Raw genomic sequence first — 17311 nt, forward strand, 5'->3', positions numbered from 1 at the left:
ACACACACACACGCGCGCACACACTCTCTCCGCGCCTACCTCCGTGGCTTGTTGCCTCCTGAGGGCCACCTGCGCCGCCATCACCCGCTGTCTCTCCACCACCAGCAGGCAGTTGGCGCACTGGCAGTCCCTCCAGCGGCAGAAGCGCTTGTGTCCCTTCAGGCAGGACACCACGCCGTGGTTACGGCAGCGCGCGCACTTCGGCGTCCGGCTCAGCTTCCTCTGCTCACCCGGACACAGGCCGCCGGGGCCCGGCTTGTCGTCGCCCTTGCTGCCGTCTCCGTCGTCCTCGAGCGGAGCGGAGCCGGGGCGGCTGCAGCAGTCTGCCAGGTCGTCGCTCTCGGTCTCCAGGCTCTCCACGTCGATTTCAAACTCGCAACCGGCGTTGTCTGACATGTCTGCCCGAGTCCTCCGGCAGGCTGTCTGTACACACAGTTTATCTCTGTTGACAAATATGAAATAGCCTATTATTATTATCATTATTATTAGTCTATTATCATTATTATTATTATTATTATTATTATTATGGAGGTTTACATGGCATTTAAATAAAATAATCATTCATCATCATGCATCTTCAATGACCAAGCTTTATTTTAATGTTGGTTTAGCAGTAGGCCTAGTAGGCTATTTTTTTTTTAAATTTTACCTCTAAGCTAAACTAAATTTCTTGACACAAAAGAGAAAAAAATCCATGGAAATGGAGCGAAAAAAGATTTAATAAACGCACAGTTTTAACTAATTTACAAATACATATTAGGAAAAATATTCCTTAAAATCATATAGAGCAGAAACTCGTCTGTCAACACACACTAAATCTAAACTTTTGAAAGAGACCTCTATGTAATGTGATTGTTGACATGTATTTAAGCTTAGGATGTTGAAGGTATAAAAACTAGAAAGAAACGTGTAGGCTATTTCATGCTGTAGCCTACAAATGTTAGAAATCAAAGGGAGCAAGCAAATCTAAAAATCTATTATTGGAAGCCTTAAATAAATCACCTCATGATCACCTATGATTTTTCACATCAGCCCAAAAATAGTCGAACCACACTTCGGCCATCGCTTCTCTCTGTGCCCCAAAATGTAGCTTATAGTCTGGCTACGTGTTTGGAATTTAATTAGTTATTTCATGCGTGCATTTGATCAAACGTTTGAGTTTTATTATCCCCCTCAAGACTTCCCGAAATACTCTGTAAATAAACATATGAGAAACATGAGAAAAGAGTCCGGTTTAGCCTACCTCCAGAAGTTGCTTCAGCGTGGGACGTCGTTAAGCACCGTGATAAATCACACACAGCCCGGACTCCGGAACAGGCTTGTAATTAGCTGTTAATTGAGTAGATAAATGAGTGTCACACTCCGAACAGACCCAAGTTTCCTCTGAAGCAGACGCTCACAGCGCCACTCCTATGAACCGCTTCAGTCTGCGTTCTCTGTCCTCTGATTGGCTGCTTCCAATCACGCGCTGACCAATAGGATTACAAGCAGTTATTCCGTGCAGGGGCCGGGGAGAGTCCTCTCAGTGCCGGTTAACAGTAATTTGATTATTTTACATAAGCAACGTGTTGACTTTTCAGTAATGTAGTTCAGTAAAAAAAAAAAAAAAAAATAGTTATAACTGTTGTTTTGTTTTAGTGCCTCATTTTAATTTTTGGGATATTACAGCCGTTCTTTTCCCATGTAGAACAATAGGCTGTCTTTGAAACCTAGAGCTAATTATCCTTAAACTATAATGACAGTTCCCTGCATGCACACAAAAGTTTATTGCCTTTTGTTATGGATAAAAATGTCAAAAAGATTGTTTAGCTTTTTAGTTTACCACCGGAGAGGACACTGAGTTTAACATATTACTTTTTTGAGCACTAAGTAGCCCATAGGCTACTCTCAGCTTGATTCTGATTTGCTACTCAACAAGCAGACAGTCTATAAGCTATGAATGATTGATTAACAACAGTGAGAGCCTTTAGGCAAAGATATGTTGCACTAAAAGAAACAGCCTGATAATGTTGTCAGCCTACTCTATTGTCAAAGGTTAGAGAGATGTTGTCTTAGAATCGCTTCCAGTGTTTAACGATGCAAAAGCAAGGCATTCCTCCATAAAATCTTACTGTTGGATATTGTATCCTGTTTGTGTGCTAAATGCCTATAATCAAACCAGAATTGCAGGCATATTTGGCCCCATCTTTAAATTGAAGATAAACAAAAAACATAGGCTTCATACATTGCTATTCTCAGATCAGTTTTTCATGTCTTTCACAATCCAACATTTTATGTTTTAAGGCTATTGTATAGTAACCCTGGAATTCCTTTAAAAAAAATCCCCTCTACAATGGCAACAACAGAAGATTAAAAAAAATGCAATAAATTGGAACAAGCTATTTAACAGTTGCAGTGCAAATTATTTGACAAATAGCATTTTATTAAGGTATAGTGCAACACAAATGTAAAAAGAGAAGAAAAAAGACCAAGGTTAGGCCTACAGCCTATCCTAGGGCCACAAAGAAAGTCTTTACAATAATACTACAGCTTGATAAGCACATGATATCCTGCATAGTGTCTAATCTGTGATGTGTGTAAACATGCCCCACAGAGATCAAACTGCCTTGATAGACAGGTGATAAATGTGTCCTGCAGGTTGTTACAGTCTGTCCTCCTGCCAGAAGTAACTGACGATGATGATTACACTGTTTTCACAACAATCACACCTGACAAAAATAACACCATGTCAGCATGCATAGTCCCACACACAACAACTAAAACCCACCCTAAAATATAGTTTTTACTTACAGCAACAAACTTTAACTGACCTTAACAATAGATCCAAGTCTTCCCTTCTAAACCTCTAAAACTCCCAAATAAAAACTCGTAACTTTAGGCCTTATTCCAAACCATGACCCTAAACTAAAAGTCTTGCAAATTTAAGAAACCTTAGGACAAATAAATAAAAACAACTGCTTTATATCTGTGTATTATACGCTTAAAAACACATCACCTTATCCCTTCATTCTTATAAAACTAAATCCTATTTTTAACCTTCTCATTTTTACGAGGTTCATTTTGAAATTGCAATGACGTTTGATCCTTCTCAGAATAAAAGCAAGAAAAACCTTTGTTTGCTTAACAATAACACAATGATGCTTCTTTTCTCATTGTCTTTAGGCAATACAATAGCTTATACAATAATTCCAGTGATTGTTGGCCCTTATTTGCACATAGCAGGGTGTGACCGATGACTTTGAATGAATGAATTTACAAGAGGAATGTCGACAACTTTCTATGTTTGGCTCTTTGTTTGCAGCCTGTTGACTAAAAGCTTGACTCCAAAACAAAAAAAGAGACATCGTAGCATTTACTCAGCGCCAACTGACTTTCATGGGAACTGACAAGGACAATAAAGACATCCACATGGCCTACTGCATGGACAACAATGTTGACTTTAACCTTTTGTCTGCTTAGCTAGTTGTTATGTGAAATTAACGAACAAAGTGACATTAAAAGGAAGACATGTTGTATATTCCATTCAAAATAAGGGTAGGGTACCAAACAGGGTAGTGCCCTGTGTGTTTGGTCCTGTTTGAATCCTGCTTGACTTAAAACAGGAGTTTTAAAACTATACTTCAGTGCTCAAGGCCTACATGTAACGTTTTATTTGTATAATGTGTAACAAGTTTTCTTCATTTCAGATCTCATGCTTTATAGTTCCCTTTATAAATAATAAACATGTAAATTCATTCTCACATTCTTATATTAATCATATGAAGAACATTTTGTGGTAATAGTTCTTTACTCTCTAGAGTGAGTAGACTATATTCTCTTTCGGCAATTAGCTATCTTAGCTGTTAGCTATCAAACTACATCATCATGGCTTTTCATCTTTGAATGCATCACTCCTTCAAAACAATTTAAAATATATTATAAATTATATTAGCTCTGGGGTTCTAGAGAACACATATTTCTAGACATTTAATTAAATGGAGAAACACATGCCTTTTGTCTTCTAAAAAATCGTAGTTGTTGTTTAATTTTTTCCCCAGATGATGGCAGTGCCTCTTAACGGTTCCTCCATGTGTTGGAGGTGAAGACGTCAGGCCTGCAGGTGCAGCTTTATTTGCCACTTCATCCTAATTTATTACGGAGGTTATGACCGGCCACCCCAGTCTGCTGCTTCCACATCAGGAATGCTTTGATGTTGAGAGCCGCCTGGACGGTTGGACAAGAGGATTCGCACGGAGCTGGACCCTCCAGGTGAAATGTGTTGTCTGTGTCCGCTGGCTCATTACTACAGTGTGGGGCAAGAGGCCTCCAGAGGTCCTTGAATGGGCTTCAGAGAATCTTTTAGGACCTTCCACGGTCCCTTGAAGGAATCCCATGCATCCTTTTAAAGACAGCCTGTCAAAGGGTCTTGGGGAATTTAGAAGAGGCTCAAAGAGACTTGGGTGGTAAGGGTCTTTATTATTGCCTGGCATCCTTTTGTCGTGGGCCCATTCAAAACTTCTGTAGCCTTATCATTTTTTGAATTTATTTCGACGATCCCTGAAAATCGTCCATCGTCCAAAATTCCTGAGAGATCCCACCATCCCTGTCATGGCCTGAAACTCCCTCAGTATAACCTGGAAAACTTTCAAGGTCCCCAGAACCTTTCAAAAAGATATTTTTAATCTCCTTCAAGGATTCTAAAAACCTCTTCAAGGACCTCAAAAACTCAGCCCAAGAGCTCTGCAACAAACTCTGAAAATTTTCCTTAAAGGAAGTTCAAGTATTTGGGAAATCATGTTTTGAGCATCTTTGCAAGGGCCTGTTGAGCCTTGAAAAGCTTCCAGAAATCATTGAAGGGGTTCAGGCAATATTGAAGACATTTCCGTGGTCATTGCAGGGGTTTGGGGATCTTTTGAAAGTTCCCATGATCCTTAAAGTGGTTTCAGACTCCTTGAAGGAGATCCAGGAATCTTTGAAGGGGTTCGTGGAATTTCAAAAGGTCTTCAGGGGATCTTTCAGGATCCTTGAATGACATCCAGCAACTATTACAGAAAATGCAGTAGTCTCTGATGAGACCCAGGGGTCAACACGGCGCTTCTTTGAAAGGACGGCCACACTTGTGGAATACCTGCAGAACAGGGGTGTGTAAGTAGTTCTTTGATGAACTAACTTTTGCCATTGAGAATGAGCTAGCATGCTACGGCTAGCCACCTTGTCTCAGCTAGTGACGTCTCACCCGGAGACTGAAGGCAGAGGACATTCAGAAACTTGTATCTCACTCAAAACAGCATGGATAGTTTATATCCAAGTTTGTACGCGTGTGGAAGCACCAGAGATACAAAGTAACACCCCAAATTCCAGAAAAAGTGATTTATTTTCATAATATGGGCACTTTAAAGGAGGATTTTTTTTACATTGTCCAGGTACCCTTGAGGAGTTAGTAAAGAAGTTTGAATGTTGATCATTGCAGGGGTATCAGTGAATAGATTCCAGGTGGTTTTTTTTCCTGCAGGGGTCCAGGGATCCAACAATCCTTCACGGGGCTCCAGACATTATTGAAGGAACTTCAAGGGTCCTTGTACAGGAGTTGGGATCCTTTAGGAGTTTGCACAGATCCTTGATGGGATCCCAAGTATCATGATGCAAAAATAAACAAACTTTTTTTTATAATTTCTCTCAAAAAACCCTTTGGAAAATGAGTCTAGAATCCATGTTTTTCAGCATTCAATAAACATGAAATGTAAACATATAATCTTGTGGTATTTTTTCTATCTAAGACTTAAAAGGACTCCAAAAGAAAAAAAACAGCATTGTTTGTTTTGAAGGCCTAGCTCCAGCATTTATCTTTCTAAACAAGGGTATATCTGTCTTAAATGTAGTATAGCTCTTTATCGTCATGTTTATTTAGGGTGTTGTCTCTGGAAATTAGTCAGTACAAAGGTTTAGCTGATCCTTTTTAATGGGCTCAACCTGGAGAAAGACAAAGACACATAATGACACTTTCTCACACGCTGTCCAGTTTACTTTAGGGGTTGATTGAAACAACAGCATCTTGTTGGAAGTGTCCTGCTGTGCATGCCGTAAAGTGTAACAGGAGCTGTGTATAGACAGAAGAGCAGAGTGGGATCACTGGGGATCCTGTTATGTTAATTAGCCTCTGATGGACCAACAACACATGCAGCTGAATGCAAAACCAGGCGGGACATTTGTCTCTGTCTGACACCTCGACCTCTCCTGGATAATGTGCAACAAACAGGAGGATGTGTCCATCACCTGTGTACTGCAATGGTGGAGAAAGTATTCAGATTATTTACTTTCGTAAAAGTACTGATAGCAAACTGTAAAGTTCTGCATTGAAAATGTTACTCAAGTAAAAGTATGTAATCAAAACGTCCTACAAATGCAAAATTTTCCCCTGTGACTTCTATACTATAATACGTTATATCATTAGTATGCATGTGTGTAAAAGCAGGATTGTACTGATATTGGTTGAAGTGGAGCTCATTTTAACTATTTTTCATCAAACTCTAACTAACGTTGTTTTTTGTCATTATGGATTAATCTGATGATTAATTTCTCCGTTGATTGTTTGTTTGGTACAAATTTTGTTAATAGTGAGAAATGCCGTAAGACTTACCCATTATTCTAAAGCCAGACGCCTGTACTACAACTCAAGTTCAAGTGTGTACATGTATTTGTAGCTATCCACTACAAAAACATGTTAAAGCCAGGTCTGAACAAGGCCTGTTAACAACAGTCAAACCAAAACTATTTTCTTGCATAAAGTCTCTGCTGCATTTAATGAGGCTGCACCAGCTGTTTTTACATGTTGTTATAAAATATTGATGATGAGAAATAAATTGAAGCATTGTCACCTTTGACCTCAGTGATATGGTGGAGTAAACTGTAGGCCTCAAGATGATACAGTAAAACCAAATGGCTGTTTTGGCCACAGGGCGGCAGACTGCAGCTGTTTTCAGCGAAGAAAACAATCTCACAACAGAAACGTGATCAGAAATTGTATTTAGAAAGTTAATCAGAAACACACAGCGTGTTTTATTTGACTGGTTTGGGAAAACTGTAGAGACAGTGATACAATAAATACTCTCCCCACTCTGTTGAGGTGCCCTTGAGCATGGATTGGGATTCAAACCTTGGAGACATTTAGAAAATGAATGATGATAACATGAGTCTAAAAACATCTTCATGGGGATATTTTTTTTGACTTTTCTACAGCTTTGAACTTAATGAATTTTGGTGTGTTCAGTTCTGAGATTTTGGGCTTTGACCTAAACATGATGTAGATGCATTTCACCACTAGATGGCAGCATTTGAAAGGTTTTAACTAAGGGAGAAGATCACCAAGTGCTAGTGTCTGCACCTCTTGATATGTAAAATGGATTGTATCAGTACAATATAGTGTCATTGCATAATGGAGAAAAAGTACAACAATTCACATTTCTGTGAAATGTAGTGGAGTAGAAGTAACAGAAAAGGGAAATGTGCAAAATTGTACTTTGGTACAGTCCTTAGTCACTTTCTACCATTGCTGATTATTCAAGAAGCCTAATAAATCAGTGCTAGAGTGTAAAAAAATAACACGTTTTAAAGCTAATTATAATTAATTTGGAATGTGTTATCCATTCTACAGTCAGCAAAATAAAACAAAATAAAATGATGCTTCAGCCTTTGAGCCCAAAAGGAGTCAGGAAGCTTTAAAATGGTTATCAAAACATAAAAAGAAGCCCCAATCTGGTAATTTCCTTGTAAAAGTCAGTTGTGGTCTGATTACAGCAGAGTCTCTGACTTTCTAAGAAACCAACCAACATTTTTCAGCACTGCAGATCCGTTTAATTACACACCTCTGTGAGAAACAACAGCAACACAAACGTTCCAAGAACATTTCCAGATGCGTCGAACGGGATGATGCTCGGCCTGTAAACTCGTCTCACATCGGGTCTGATTTAATGACCTCCAACAATGTCTAGTTTTACTGTGTTTTTTCGTTTTCATTTCTTTGACCTAGATGTATAATGTTAACTCCTGCACAGGTTACTGAATATTATGACACTAGTGTCCATACTATTTATTTTATATAACACACTAATTCATTATTAACCATCAGTGGTAGCATGTAACACATTTATTCAAGTACTGGACAAATTAAGTGTCATTGTATGCAACTTTAGACTTTTACTCCATTACATCTCAGAGAAAAATATCAAAACTACTTAATTTAATATTTGTCTCACAGCTTTCGTTACTTTTCAGATAACCGTCCCCTTCTTGTCCAGTGAATGCACTGTTGATTTTGAATGTTAGTGACAAACTGAAGGATGAAATGTATATATTGAGAAACTTCTCCTACTTCTTGAGCTAAATAAATTATGAATTTGATGTTATAAAAAAAGCTTCTTGGATCAGCTGGAAAATGTATCATCACAAAGCTGAAAACAGGGCTGTTTTTCTGACACCATGAAAAGTTGACTTTTTAGAGATGTGTGGGTTTTTTTTTTAGCATCTGTGAGTGTTACTGTTATGTTTTCTGGTGGTATTTTAACCAATCCTGCATGCCCAGATCTCTACATCAGAGCTGCATTTTGTTAGATACACAATGCTTCACGTAAAGTGCTGTTACACTTAAAATATTCTGCAAATTGCTCGTACATAGTCACCTCAAAAATAACACCAATTACTGTAGAGCTTATGTTAAATTGTTATGATCTCATACGTCTGTCCCGTCTCCAGTGGTAGGGGAAGTATTCAAACCCGTTACTTATACAAGTAGCAATACAATGTAAAAATACTCTGTTACAAGTGAAAGTCCTGCATTCAAAACTTTAGGTACCAAAGTATTAGCATCAGCCTACCTTAAGTCCCAAGAGTAAAAGTACTCATTATGCGGAATGGCCCACTTCAAAAATGATACATATTATTGGATTATAATCAATGCATTAATGTGTTCATTACAATGTTGCAGCTGGTAAAAGTTAAGCTAATTTTATATGTACAGTTTAATATTACATAATGTAGTAGTTGTTTATATTTTGTATCGTTATTATGAATCTGAATCTGTAACGTTGTTAAATGCAATATGTTAAAACATTTTCCTCTGAAAAGTGTGTGGAGTAGAATAATAAAATAGCATAACATGGAAACACTTGAGGAAAGTACCTCAGAATTACCAAAGTGCAGTAGTTAAGTTAATATACTTTGTTACTTTCTACCACTGTTTGTCTCTACATGATGCATAAGAAGGGTATTAGATTAGTTTAAGTAATTCATACCACTGTTACAATAAAGTCTATATTGAGTTTCCAGCTGTATTATACATTTCGTTTGAAATACTTAAACCTCGGTTAAATGTAAATTCAGCCAACCATTTGGAATTAAATCATTATTAATAGTCACTAAAACACTAAAAAACAACAATCTGATCCATTTGGAAAACTCAGATTTATTTGGCATACTCTTCACATGCATTGATGATCCTTAACATCGAAAATGTTCACAGTACTAAACATGCTTGCAGGAAATAGATGAGAGATTTTTAAAACAATGTGAGTCTGGTACATTCATCCGTTTTTGGTCGTTTCCACATGACATCTGCAAAGCATGAGTGGATGTTAGAGGGTTAACACCTTATCAAAGGGTGATTGTTTGACAAAGTTCAGTTCAAACAAGACAGAAAAAGACTCTTTTGGCCTACACACACACCACAACACACACACACACACACACACACACACACACACACACACACACACACACACACACACACACACAACACCACACACACACACCACACACACACTGGATTTCATTCACAATAATACATTTTGGTGTCCCCTGCTGTATTAGTCCATCAGCAGCTACTTTAGGTGGATGAGTTCAGGATGCGGGAGTCTGCGGAGTCGGAGCGTTCTTCGTACTCCTCATCAGGGGAGTACAGGCCGGGTTTGGATCCCAGCGTGCAGCTCTCCTCCTGGATGCTGATGCGCGGCTCCTCGGAGGGTCTGGAGGGGAGGATGGGGGAGCTGCGGAACACGGAGCCACCGGGGCCGGTTGGAGCTGCGGGAGAGAACGGCGACACGTACTGGGCCGCCGAGCGGAGCTGGTACTGCTGCTGCAGAGCCATGGTATTCCACAGAGTCACGTCGTTGTGCATGAAGGGGCTGGCCTGGCTGCGAGTCAGAGAGTTGCGCAGCATGAGCGGGTAGCGCGTGGACTGCGGGAAGGACGGGTGCTGCAGGGGGACACCCAGCGGACCGGTGGACACCACGCCTGAAGCAGAGTCGGATGTGAACCGGAGGGACTCGGGGACCCGGAAAGCAGAGCCCACCGACCACTTGGCGGAGGAGGACACCGGGTGGTAGGAGCCCAGGGTGTGCTCGAACAGGTGTCCGTTTGAAGGTAGCAATAGGGCTTCCTGGTGCGGGTCGGCGTGCGGGTGCGCGCTCCCGTCAGGACTCCGGCTGGACAGCAGTACCTCGATGGCGCCCACCAGATCCCCCCCGCAGCCTCGGAGGATGAGGTCCAGTACAGGAGGCTTGTGAGCGGGGAAGATCTTCTTGAGAACCTCGAGCGGCGGCCGGTTGGATCGGAGGCTGAAGGGCAGGTTGATGGAGCCCGCGAGGCCTTCGATCAGCACGCCCTGCTCTCCAGAGCTGACCGGATACTTCTGAGGACTCTCGGCTTTGGCCTCCTTCTCTGTGCTGCCTGCTTTAGGGAGGCTGTAGCGACTGTCCTCCGGGTGGGAGGGGGTCTCTGGGGGCTCCGGGGTGTAGCAGGAGTTTGGTTTGGAGCCTTCAGGGGAGCTGACCGGATCCTGCTCCTTCTCACTGAAGCTCCCCCCGTTTTCACCCCCGGACCCCTCATCAGGACCGTCCTCTGTCGGCTCTGCAACACAAGGAACAGACAGTCAGGGAACCAGTTTGCGCAGGAAGCACCCAGGGTAAAAAGACATTACAGCTGGCAGGAAAGCCATGCACAGAGTGGTCTATTAAATGAATAAAAGACACAAATCTGACTTCAAAAGCATTTCTGCCCTTTGTATAATGCAAACTCTAATCCTCTCTCCTGAGCTCTCGTCAAGAGAAACGTAACACCGAATGAATCGCTTGTCAACTTGTCTCCCACACAGAGAATAAGGCGGATTTACTCGACTTTCTCCTCTGCGAGGCTGTTAACACAAAGTGCTGACTGTGTGTCAGTGAGGAATCTAGCGTCGATGCCTTTTGACCACATTTTGTAAACAGATCGCTTGTTGCTCGGTAGCATTTCATCTGAAGTTGACCTCCTGCAAGAAATATGGCGATTACATTCGATTGGTGCTGCCCGCCGCTGATTACTGTAATCTTTTAAACCACTCAGCTCCGTTTGTCAGCGTGATGTGGAGTCAGCTGATCGCTGATTGTGTCCAAATGTTTAAGTCTCAGAAAACAACCAAAGTGGAGTCAAAAACGAACCCAATCTGCACTGTTCTGTTAGATATTATAACATAATATTCAAAAGGCTTATTCAGTATAGCCTATAATTATCACTCCAGGTGGACTAGGCTATTGATCATATTACTTTTTCATGGAAACTTAAATAAAACGTATTTGCTTGCTCAACAGCAAACCAAAGGTGACAAACTATTAAAATACTGAAATTAAAACAGCTTTATCTAGGCCTACTAATTGATATTATTTTGTTAAGCCGCAAATTGACCACAGGTCTGTACCATTTTGCAAAATGATAAACACTGAATAATTGTTTTATGTTTTTGGAAGCTTAGTGTAAAATAATTCCTTGTAAAAGAAAAAAAAACAGCTATTTTTAATATGGCTCTATACATAATGACGCAACAAATGCAACATGAACCTGTCAGAACCAGATGTTCATCCCTTTTAATAAGTCATATAAGCTTAATGAGTTTTTTTTTTGGGGGGGGGGGGTGCTTTTAAAAAAATCCAAACATCTTTAAAACTATTTTGTAAAAATGTCACAAAAACAAACAATGTTTTATTTTACTTTTAGCACAATAAATAAAAAATACATTTTTAAAATTAATGGTTTGATTGTTTAAGCCTTTTGTGCTGCTGTGACATGTATATTTCTCCCCCTGAGAATCAGTATTTTATATTTCTCATCGCATCATGATTATTTGAAATCAATGGAAATGGCTAGAATGAATCCTTTCATTTTAGCAAAGTAGTCATTCCCTACATGAAGCAACATTTCGAGCATATGACCTAAAAATGCACACAAATGACATTATCTTAAAATGCTACTTTTAAACAATGCGCTACCATCCAAACACTGTGTACAAGATTAGATAAACATCTGCGTGGATTTATTAGGAATGGATTGCCTTGTTTTTCTAATTTTAAATAAAAAGTATTTTCTGACATAATCTTCATGCATGATTGAGTAAAAACTGTAAAAAAAAAAAAACAATGCATAAAATAGATATGTATTTGGAAAAGGTCCTGTTAGAACGTGACACTTTGTGACTTATTTAATTTGTACAATAGCTTGCAGCCTTGTCATAAGTAACACTAATCATTTCTGTCTTTATTTGTTTTTTTTTCTGCAAAAACATATCGTCATATCATTATTTGGGCCATTTTTCATTGATACCATTCCGTCAGATAAAAGTAATAATTTCTCAGAAATTGAAACATTTCAAGTCAAACTCTGGAGTCCTCTTAAGTGTTCCCCCACCTGTGCATGTTTGTGCTTCGGCCTGCACCGGCTCCGTGCTGCTCCACCTCAGCTCCAGCTCTTCTGTCCTCGGCGGGGCTCCCTGGTTCCCCTCGCCGGCTCCAGCTATGCCGATGCCGGGCAGCACTCTGAGGGACTCCGGGATGAGGCTCTCCAGACTCTCGTTGGCCTGCTGCCTGCGGAGCGCCACCTGTGCCGCCATGACGCGCTGCCGCTCGATGATGAGGATGCACTTCTCGCAGGTGCAGTCCTTGAAGCGGCAGTAGCGCTTGTGACCTTTGAGCCACGACAGCACGCCGTGGTTCCTGCAGCGCGCGCACTTGGGGGTCCTCTGCAGCGGGGCCCGAGGCTGAGACACCGGAGCGCCCATGTACAGGTAGGGGGACCCGTAGCCATTCATTCTGTCAGCGTGTTTTCCAGGACGCGCAAGTGTATCTGCGAAGAGGCGAGGCGGGGCGGGAGTGTTGTTGTCAGCAGCGGTCCGAGAGATGGAGCTGGATGGAGCTGCTCTGCCACACGCATGACAGGATGACGATAAGAGGTGTTGGCTTGTTGTGGAGGATCCACCTTTTACTCCGGCTGACAGCACAGATATGCATCAGGGCTGCCACGCACTTACGGAGACGAGTAACCAAAGGCTGTCAATTGCGTCAAAGCACGCTGCAAAAAATGTCCATGTGAGGCTTAGAGGGAAAAAAAAAGCAGCCTGCCAGTGAGGATCAGATAATGTTTCTCTGCAAAGGTTCACACGTTTGTAGAGTTACCTTAAAAACGGGACGATAACTTTATGTCAAAATTCAAGAAGACTACAAACATACTGGGTTGCAGAAACAAAAGATTGTAAGAGTTGATCATGTAGGTGAAATGAAAGGTTGAGACTCTTCAAAGCTTTATCAAGGAAGCTGCAACTCTATCTCCAGAACTGGTCCAGAAAAAGGTCAAACTGCATGACAATTCAGTTATCCCCTTGGGAAAATATATGTATAAAAAAAGATATGTGTAAGCTTATAAATCTAAATTCAAACTCAACTGTTTCACTTTGCTAAATATATATATTTTTTAAATGTTAACACACCAGCTGTCAATACTGGCCTGTAATGTCACATTATATGCAGGAGAACTTCCTTTATAAAACAAATATCCATTAAATGATTCACAGGCGGTTAGAAGACTACAGCCATTGCTTCTTCTGATGGCACCCATTTGAAGATTTTTAAAATAGCCTATATAACAGTTAAGTTAACATGAGAAAAACATGACATTTATACTGAAATTACCGCCAATCTGGTGGCTGAGGGCCGACCCACTCTGCCGTACCTCTGAACCACAGCCACCCCCGACAATCAGGGAACATTTATGGTAAAGATAAAGTTTCAAAGACAAGCCACACAAGTGAGTGTCTTTTCTATTGGCCTCCACAGATTATTTAAAATATAAAGCATGCACTTTTCTTAAAACAAATAAAGATGGGGGGAAAAAAACATGACATTTAAACTCATAGTAGCACCATAAATACCTACTGTAAAAGATGTGTAGCCAAAAGTGAACTGAATATCCACTGTGACATCCCAGCACTGAGGGGGAAAACAAGTCCCTGCAGAAAGCAAGCAACCAATTAAACAAGACTTTAAAAGACTACTTGCACATGTCTCTGCCTTTTCTGTTGGCACCGATTTGTAGATTTAGAAAAATATAACATCAAATTCATATTTTAACAATTCAACGTTAAACAAAGCATTTCCATTTAGACTGAAAACAGCATCATAATTAATTAGACTAAAGCTTTACACTTATTTTTAAGTCCAACAACTCAATTGTTACACTCAAATGAGAAAAATGTGACATCCCAGCTGTTAACACTCAGGTCTCTTTAGATACATATTCCCACCAATGTTCATTTTTAGGAAATAACATAAGCATAAAGAATTCATAGATCTCATATATTTAGATTTTAAAAGTCATGACTTTAGTGTGTATTTCCCCTCCCTGTAGCCCGCAGGCCCACAGGCTATAAGACTTAATTTGGACAAAGTGCTCACAGCTTCTCGTACCTTTTACACAACCGTACATAACTTAGATGATTAGGTCTCTACATGTATAAAAGCCCTTTGGGAACTATGTTGAGGATGCTGATATGTCCCTTCTGTTGGACTAATAGAGGGCATTGAAACATAACACCGGACAAAGCCGGGGCCCATTTCTGACCGTAAAAAAAGGTTTATTCAAGCAAATAATGGGATCCGAGCCTTGTGCGGCTTACAGAGAATAAGAGCACGGTAAACTTCCCCATATGAAGCCCGTCTCCAGGGCTATTAAGCTTTTAATTGGAAAATAGCAGAGGAAATTTCAAGGTGACTAGAGTGGCTTTGCAGTTTGTGCCGGCCGAGTAGATTTGTGGGGAGTGGGAGGTGGCGGGTGAACGCCTACACCACAACGCATAATAAATTTATTCATGTTGTTCGTTGATAAAAGACTAAAACACAAACTGGAATAAAAGTTTTTACTGCAGGATGCATTGTAATTGGCGTTAGGCCTGATTTTTTTTTTTCTTCTCTTTTGGATGCAAGTTAAAGGTGCAGAAAGACTTATTAAAACATCATCTGCTGAATGTGCATTTAACATAAAGCACACAAAAATATTTGAATCTACAAAAATACATTTATAAAGGCCTAATGATAGCCAACTGCATGTTAGTATAGCATTACGGTTCATAATCAGCACATCGTTTAGAGCAGAGATCTTCAATAGGGGGTCCTCAGAGTCACTGCAGTGGGACCTCCAAATTATTGTTATTATTTGACATTTTTTTCAGAAATTAATTTCTGCTTTGAATTTTTTTTCTTTTCTTTTTTTCTACAATATTTGCTTTACTCTTGTCACTCAATCAACATCTTGGACCTCATGTTTATGTTAGCAGAGGCAACTCTTCCAGCAGGGCCCCTCTTCAGAAGGTGTGGGAGCAGGAGGAGGAGCTGACCTCTGCTGAGTGGAGTTATTATTAGGTGCTGATTGGGGGCGTTGCTGCCACTCAGAAATCCTGTCACTGAAACGCTGATTTAAGCCTCCCCGGAGATCCTACGGAGGAATTAGCCGGACGTCTGAATTAGTGAGAACATCGCTCAGCCACCGTCAATCTCCAAAATGTCAAAATGTCAAAATGTCTGTATTTTTTTAGGATACTACAAAATAAGTTGAAGAACTCTAGACGATCACTAAATGTAGAAAAAAAAGTCTTCTATATATATATGCAAATTTGTCACTTTAACTTACAAGTATTATACAATCTTGTGATTGGCAGTTCTTCACCTTCTATGGCAGTTCAAAAAATTATGGTAATAATAAACATGGTAATTGTTAATCTTTCATTATCTATTCCTTTTTTACTTGTGTTTCTTTCAGGCTTAATGTGTAACTATATAAATATACCTTCTTGAGGGGTCATCGTGGAATAAAGGAAAATCTAAAAGTCTAAGTCAACTATGGATGTGTGGTCCTCCTCTCAGATCAGGCAGAGCAGGTGTAAAGACAAATGATGGGTAACGTCCTCAGATTGGTTGTGGATGCACAGAGTCACAGCGGCCTGTTAAGTTGGTTTAGTCTGTCTAGTTCAGCCTGTTTATTGGTGCTTGGACATTTATGACCGGAGCTCTGCCTGTCCTTCAAACGGCACTGCAATCCTCCAACTACTAGCCAGCAAACAGGACAGACTATCAACTACAGCCAGTACATGCAGAGAAGTTGGCTTTTAGCCTTTTCAAAAATACTCAAGGAATTTTAGAAGGCAAATGGAATTGATACAGCTGCACGAGTAAAATATGTAAATGACATGCTGTCATTTCTCAGGACAGCAGGTAGAACCCAGGATGTCAAAGATGCTTTGAAAAACTAAAAAAATGACAGGGCTTAAATGATAAAACATGTTAAGAGAAGAGTTTGGCTACACAAATGGTACAAATCAGCATCTCAATGTGTAAAAGATGCTCCTTTTTCTGATTTAGCTTGGTCAAGTTACTATACATGTGGTAGGAGAAAAAAAAAAACGTAATACATTTTTTCCAAACAACAATTGTGAAATGTCTGTTAAAATAATTATCTTTTTTTTCAAGGTGATATATATATATATTTTGAAAAGTGTTAAATATATCCACCTCGTTTACTTTGGCATTTCAAGTGTGTTTCAATTTGAGATCTTTACAGTTTCAGTCTGTAGAAAAACTCCAATACATTGAATACAGTACATTATCAATGCACATTATCAATGTACAGTATCCAGTACATTGATACAGGTGTTTTCATCTTAGTGGCCCAAAGTTGATGAAGTATCAGGACCTGCAGCAACTACAAAAGTTGGGAGGGGAAATCTGCATTAGAGTTTCTGTAAATTAGGCAGCACTTCAGGCAGAAAAACGGAGAAAGTTGTTGGCTCATGTCATACACCTTTTTGTTGGAGAGGCTTTATGTGGTGACAGGCCTACTGTGGCCATGCATGTTCCCAAAAGTGTGTGTTTGTTTACCCCCACATTAAAATGATGTCACTGTGTTATCAGTTTTGGAAAAGTAGGCTGTGAAAAGTAAGGAGACATTTCTACTGCATGCTCGTCTGTAGTGTTCAAGCTGCAGAACA

General features: G+C 40.2%; 2 protein-coding genes across 3 annotated transcripts in view; both read right to left on the bottom strand.

Moving 5' to 3' along the window:
- Positions 1 to 1402, bottom strand: part of dmrt2a (doublesex and mab-3 related transcription factor 2a) — a 4892-nt gene extending 3490 nt beyond the window's left edge. Inside the window, exons 1-2 of the mRNA XM_032516882.1 lie at positions 1244 to 1402; positions 40 to 442 (exon numbers count right to left, since the gene is read on the bottom strand). Coding sequence (XP_032372773.1) covers positions 40 to 396 — 357 coding nt within the window. The 5' untranslated portion in view covers positions 397 to 442; positions 1244 to 1402. The remainder of the gene's footprint in view (positions 1 to 39; positions 443 to 1243) is intronic.
- An 8014-nt stretch (positions 1403 to 9416) lies between these two features.
- dmrt3a (doublesex and mab-3 related transcription factor 3a) lies at positions 9417 to 13516 on the bottom strand. 2 transcript variants are annotated; one of them, XM_032515008.1, is made up of 2 exons: positions 12688 to 13516; positions 9417 to 10878 (listed from the first exon to the last, which is right to left on the bottom strand). In XM_032515008.1, exons 1-2 carry the CDS (start codon positions 13085 to 13087, stop codon positions 9857 to 9859), a joined length of 1422 nt encoding a protein of 473 aa, XP_032370899.1. In that variant the 5' UTR covers positions 13088 to 13516; the 3' UTR covers positions 9417 to 9856. The 2 variants fall into 2 exon arrangements, with proteins under 2 accessions (XP_032370899.1, XP_032370900.1); XM_032515009.1 differs by lacking the exon at positions 12688 to 13516 and adding an exon at positions 11141 to 11674.
- Positions 13517 to 17311: the final 3795 nt, after the last annotated feature.

This window comes from Etheostoma spectabile, chromosome 5, assembly GCF_008692095.1.
Source record: "Etheostoma spectabile isolate EspeVRDwgs_2016 chromosome 5, UIUC_Espe_1.0, whole genome shotgun sequence".
Classification (NCBI taxonomy): Eukaryota; Metazoa; Chordata; class Actinopteri; order Perciformes; family Percidae; genus Etheostoma; species Etheostoma spectabile.